At 37.2% G+C, this 6,519-nt stretch overlaps 1 protein-coding gene across 1 annotated transcript; it reads right to left on the reverse strand.

Moving 5' to 3' along the window:
- Positions 1 to 2,589: 2,589 nt before the first annotated feature.
- LOC128652200 (zinc finger MYM-type protein 1-like) lies at positions 2,590 to 5,208 on the reverse strand. Its single transcript, XM_053705141.1, has one exon. It carries the CDS (start codon positions 5,206 to 5,208, stop codon positions 2,590 to 2,592), a length of 2,619 nt encoding a protein of 872 aa, XP_053561116.1.
- Positions 5,209 to 6,519: the final 1,311 nt, after the last annotated feature.

Below are 6,519 nucleotides of genomic sequence, written 5' to 3' on the forward strand. Positions count from 1 at the left end.
CCTCTAGGAAACCGAAGGACCTCCCATAGGTAACTCCACCTGAATTGATCAAAAGCCTTCTCTGCATCTAGAGAGATGACAGAAAAAGGCCTGTTCAATCTGGTAGTAAAGAGATTGAGTAATCGCATAGTATTATCGGGACCTTCTCGGTTGGGTATAAACCCTACTTGGTCTAGATCAATAAGATTGGGAAGCAATAGAGAAATACGGTTGGCTAGTAATTTAGCGTAGATTTTTACATCTAAGTTAATCAAGGAGATTGACCTATAACTGGAGCAAAGAGCTGGGTCTTTCAGGTGTTTAGGGATGGTAATAATTGTGGCTTCCAGGAACTCGCTAGAACTTGCCTTCCTCTTTAGCAAGATTGAAAAACCGAAGGAGTAAAGGCGAAAGTTCATGAAGATACGTTTTATAAAAAAACGCCCCGGAAAAACGCCCGGAAACCCGTCTGGGCCTGGAGTTTTGAACGCTTTCATATTTTTGATAATATCTTTAATTTTCCTAAGAGTTAAGGGAGCTGTGAGGGATTCACAGTGTTCGTCCAGGAGAGTTGGAAGCTTTCATTTTTCCAAAAATGCTCTGATGTCCAAGAGAGTGGCTGATGCGTGATCTGCCGATTCTTCTACATTATATAAGCCCAAATACAATTTAGAAAAACATCTGCCTATTTGCGATGGTAGTTGGTAAGTCTGGTTCCCAGATTGTATGTGATGGATTCTAGTGGTACTTGTTCTATTTTGTTAGGACAACTCAACCCTAGATTGGGATGACCGAAGAAGAAATGCCTCTGAACACAAAAAGACTTAATTATAAAGAAAATGTATAATAAAGTGATGTGTAAAATTTAACTTTTATTAATTCACAATAAAAAGACAGCTTGGAATAAATAAATATCCTGATAGCTGCCCACATACTAGAGCAAGTTAAAAACACTTCCACTATGGTATATGTGAAGAATATTTATTCTGAGTAAATCATTAAGGTCATTAGGTAAATATCCAAACATATACTTATATTGGAATATTGCCTATAATATCGAAAATGTTGATTATTGTATGCAACCGTTGTGGTTTCAAAAGTGTATATTACTAATTGTATTCAACCAGTGTATGTTTTATAACATATATTGTAGGATGAAGGTTAAGAAAAGGTGGGAAAAAGTACTACAGAATAAATTATTGACTTGAAACAAAGGTTTATATTATTTGCTACAATTTAGTAACACGAAGATCACTTTTCAGCTGTATTGTATGGCTTACATATCGCTACTAATATATCAGGTTGAGTGGTGTTACCACTATAATATTAAATTGGTTATAAAAAGTGGTCTTAGTATGATGGTAGTAACACAACTTGCTCAATCCAAACAGATTATTATTGAGATAAATTCTTAAAAATATATCATAGAAACCAACAGTGTAACAATATTTCTTACAGAGCTGGTAGCATAATTCACTAGCTAGCTATGGAGCTGTGTTTTTATCAACATAGCTGATATATTAGACTGGGTGATGTTATTTTTAGAACTCTGGGGTTAAATAAGAATAAAGCTATATTTAACTATTATCATTTAAACAACCATAGTGGAGAAAATTAAAAAAGAAACAAACTCCCCCTAACGCGTTCGCGTTTCACAATCGCTTCCTCAGAGCGGTTTGCGGTACTGACACAGGATGCTATTTATTGCATGAGAGTACCCTCCCATTGTTCGTGATTGGTCAGAGGAGACTACGTGACTTAAGAATCGATTGGTTTTGGAGTCACTAAAAGGCGTGTAATGAATTGTTAACCAATGAGACACATTGTATATTTATTACTATGGCGTTGCCATAGTTATTGTATCTGTTAGGTTGCGAGATGACAGACATTGATCGTATAATACACATTATATTAAATGTTTTTTATTGTTTGTGTAAATGTAATTGAAATAAAGTTATTCATTATGGGTCTTCTCGGTTATAGCTTGTTTGTCAGTGGATAACATATCCCGAAAATTTCTATCGTGGCCGATCTGATACTATAAATGGAGTTTCTGACAGGCACAGATTGGTTACACCCTCCCATTGTTCGCAGTGGCGTCACTAGGGTTGGTGTCACCCGGGGCGGTATCTCATGGTGTCACCCCCCCCCCCCCACTCCACACTTAATTTTTTTTTTTTCTAATGTTACTCCTAAATCGTAACTCCCATATAACACTGAATGTAATAGCAATAGTAGTGACAATTTGACATACACCTTCAAATAATACATGAAAAAAATGAATTAGAAAGATAAATGTTTTTTCAAAATGTAAACTTTACTGAAATAAATTAAATAACACAAAATAAAACAGGAACAAATACACTCCCATGCCATGTCTAACTGTAACATTAAACTTTACTGAAATAAATTAAATAACACAAAATAAAACAGGAACAAATACACTCCAATTTGTAACATTAAACTTTTCTGAAATAAATTAAATAACACAAAAATAAAACAGGAACAAATACACTCCCATTTGTAACAATAAACTTTTCAGGAATAAATTAAATAACATAAATAAAACAGGAACAAATACACAAGTATTTAGTGAACAGCTCAACTAAATTAGAACTTTGCTTTCCTGGCCTTCAAAGCTGCGAAATTGTTAATTACTTCATGGAAATCAATGTCTTTCGCTAAATCACTTTCAATGGATAATATCGAAAGATCAGAAAGCCTTGACTGTCCCATCGTAGATCGCAGATAATTCTTAATAAGTTTAAGCTTTGAAAAGCTCCTCTCACATGAAGCCACAGACACACAGATTGTCAGAAATAATTTTAGGCTCAGTGACAGGGTTGGAAGAGATTCTATGAAGTCCCATTTAGCTATAAATGTCAAAACTTCTAATGTTGCCCAGTCTTTGACTTCTTCCAGATCAATCTGTGCTGCTTTCAGGTGCCTTCTCAGCCTTGGTATTTCAAGGAAAAGCTCACTCTCAGATACCTCATCATAGAAATTGGACAGTTTTGGAATGGACACCTTTAATTCTTCTTCAGTGGCAGATATGAGACTCTTAGCTTGAACTGCCTCAAACATGCCTGCTACTTCCATGATGGCTCTTGATCTGTTTTGGATTTCAGAATGAAAGCGATCAATGCACTCAAGCATCCCCCTCTTATTTTCTTTTTGCAGACTGAGTCCAGCATCTCTTGCCTGCTCCCCTGGCATCCTCTTCTTGAACCTGGCTCTTCTCTCTACTGCAATTCCATATTCCTCAGATTTTAAAAGAGCCTGTTCAATTGCATTTTCCACTAGGCGAATACGTTCCTCGTACAGAAAAAGTCTTAGCGTCTCTAGCTTTGTCACCACTTTGTCGAGACTTAAGCCCTTAGTCTGCAGGTACTGCTGTGCATCATTAACTTCCTGAAGTACATCAGACCAGAAGTACAGGTAGCACAGAAAAGTGAAATCAGAGAGAGCATTCAAAAGAACTTGTGCTGCTCCTCTTGTCTCCAAATTTTCATCTGGATCACAAAGATCTCCAATCGCCTCTACAAACTTATCAAATTTTTCTTTTACTGGCTTAACTGCAGCATGATGAGCACTCCAGCGTGTTGTTGATAGCCTTTTCACTGACATTCCAGTATGGTCAATTAATACATCCCATCGATGGGTGGAAGCAGAAAAGAAAGAAAACATTGTCTGAAGAGTTCCAAAAAATGTCACACATGATGCATTTTCAGCAAAAGAGTGCTGCCCGCACAAGTTGAGTGAATGGTCCACACATCCATTAAAAATAGCTTTTTTGTTCTTTTCCTTAAGAATTGACTGTACACCTCCATGTTTTCCAGCCATAGTGGCAGCATTATCATAGCCCTGAGCGCGGCACATCATTATGTCCAATCCATCACTTTCCATTTTTTTGAGAATTTCAGAACTGAGGTCAGCAGCTTTTTTCCCCTTTAAAGGGAAAAATCCTAGAAATACTTCTTTTACTTCAACTTTCCTATTGCTGATTTTTACATATCTGATCACTTCTGACATCTGGTCAGTATGGGATATGTCAGGTGTGCTGTCAAACATGATTCCAAAGTACTTTGCAGACTTTATCTCCATGACAAGCTTCTCCTTCACATGATTTGCCAGGACACTTATAAACTCATTCTGAGTTTTTGGTGCAAGATATGAAACCGATACTTTAAGTTTACATGTGCTCCGCTTTAATCTAATTAGGTGCTCTTTCAGTACTGAATCATATTTTGAAAGCATCTCAACCATCTCAAGAAAGTTCCCTTTATTGAATGAAGATTCATCTTCCTTGTGGCCACGGAATGCCAGATTCTGTTTGGCAAGAAACAATGTGATGTCAAGCAATCTGTGCAAGATGTCCCTCCACTTTTTCTTCTCAATTTCCATCAAGGCAATATTTTCGGCATCAATGGTTTTGTGCATTTTCAGTCCTGCTGCCAAAGTTTTCCAATTTTCAAGGCAACGTAGGTGATCTTCAGATGTCTCGTGGTTATGTACTTTCGGGTTCAGTTTCCACCACTTCTGAAACCCAGTCACAAATTTGGATATGGTATCTGTAGCACTAATGGCAAACAGTCGGCAGCAAAAACAGTATAAATTCTCACTGACAGGTGAGTAAACCATCCAAGATCGCAGAATTTTCTCGCCATTAGGCATCATCTTGTAAAACCACTCCTTTGAAAGTTGGCGCACAGCTCCCTTTATTTCAGCTTTTGCATCTTGCCTTTTCACAACACTTAAAGGACCATCTTTATTCTGAAAAGAAGCACTTCCCTTTTTGATGATTTCAACCCGAAAATGGTCTGGAACTGGTATCTCCCAGAAAGAAACATCACTTAAAATTTGCAAATCTTTCTCCTTAATGGCAATCATCTCTTTTACAGTATCATGGCTATGGCTAGAGTCACTTTCAGCACTCTCTTCTGCTTCAGATTCTGCCATTTCTGCTCCTTGCTCTTCTACTTCAGATTCTGCCATTTCCACTTCTTGCTCTTCTGCAGAATGCATGCTAGCAATGGCATCCGAAGAATCAGCTATATCAATCGGAGACTGACAAGCAGTGTCTTTAGATGAACCCTGGCCATCATCCGGTCTTTTAACATACCGAAGCATGGATCCAGCAAGTGTTTTGATTGATTTAGTTCTTGCCTCTTTTGCTTTTCTTTGCTGGCATCCACTTGGCCTCTTTGATTTATGCACTCCATGTAGCATGATAGAATATTCCTGCAATAATAATGAAATTTATCCTATTAAAGAAAACAAAATGGCTTTTTCATTGATGTTCTACAATCTTTTTAAATGTCAACTGCTTTGTGCACCAAGCCCAAGGTGAATCAAGGTGAGCTCTCAAGGCTTCAGGATAGTCTTGAGAAGTCCAAATCACTCATTGGCCTATTATTTTTTGGTATCTATCCTTCCTTTGTTGAAAGAGCAACAAAGAACTACTGGGAGCTGGAGGGATATGTGCAGCCACCAATCATCAGCTAGCTCCCAATAGTGCATTGCTGCTATTAAGCCTATCTAGGTATACTAGCGAGTAGCGATTCAATAGAAAATATGAAGACAACAAAGCAAATGACATAATAGAAGCACATGGCAAAGTTTTTTAAATTTATATACTTTATCTGAACCTTAAAAGAAAAAAAAAATGGGTTTCATACTTTCATATCTCTGTCAGGGTTTGGATGTAAGGACATGGTATATATGTTTTCCTAGGAATTCACCAAAACGTCTAAACAAATGCAATAGTGATATCATGTTTACACCTATATAGACCACTGGTTAATGAAACATATCCTCAGTGCTCAGGCCTCCCTTACAGGCCAGATTTTTAGGATTACCTTGGGTGAGAGCATGTAAAATAATTGTAATCAGCTTATTATTTCACCTGTGCTCTAGTTCAGATATCCTGAAAATCTGGCTTGTTAGGGTGGCATGAGGACACGTTTGAAACCAGTACTATAGACCCATAATTATGATAATTAGCCCAATGGCCACATATAAAAGGAACATCAGTTTTATTGCATTCCAGAGAAGCAGGGTTTCACCACTTGGATAAGCACAAGATAAATTGAACTGAAAACATACGAGCATAACAAGAAAGCTGGAGAAACTAACAGAAAAGTCTTGCTTGTATGCAACTCAATTGATCACTGGCTGATAAGGACAACTCCCAAAATTCCACAAGCATAAATAAAGCATTAAAAGTTGCTTTATTTACCACAAGAACATTCATTACCAAAATACATCCTCATATTCTTTTAAGATGCATTTAGAAAAAAAAACAACACACACTATTCAGAACATGCTGTGATCTTATCCAAGATGTCATCATAGAAAATGCAGCATGTCTGCAGAAAGAACATGACACATGCAGGAACTAGTGCTGTTACTTTGCTGTGCTGTTTAGGAACACCTAAAAGACTGGTGTCAGTGGTGTAGTAGATTTCTCTTTAAATCACAGATGGTATTAAGTGTATGTATACAGATCATGTACAAGCAATCACTCAAGCACTGCAGTCA

Source organism: Bombina bombina, chromosome 3, assembly GCF_027579735.1.
Source record: "Bombina bombina isolate aBomBom1 chromosome 3, aBomBom1.pri, whole genome shotgun sequence".
Taxonomy (NCBI): domain Eukaryota; kingdom Metazoa; phylum Chordata; class Amphibia; order Anura; family Bombinatoridae; genus Bombina; species Bombina bombina.

Bases quoted from the DNA above. Each gene is read 5' to 3' on its own strand.
- LOC128652200 (XM_053705141.1), bottom strand. From the start codon at position 5,208: ATGCTACATGGAGTGCATAAATCAAAGAGGCCAAGTGGATGCCAGCAA.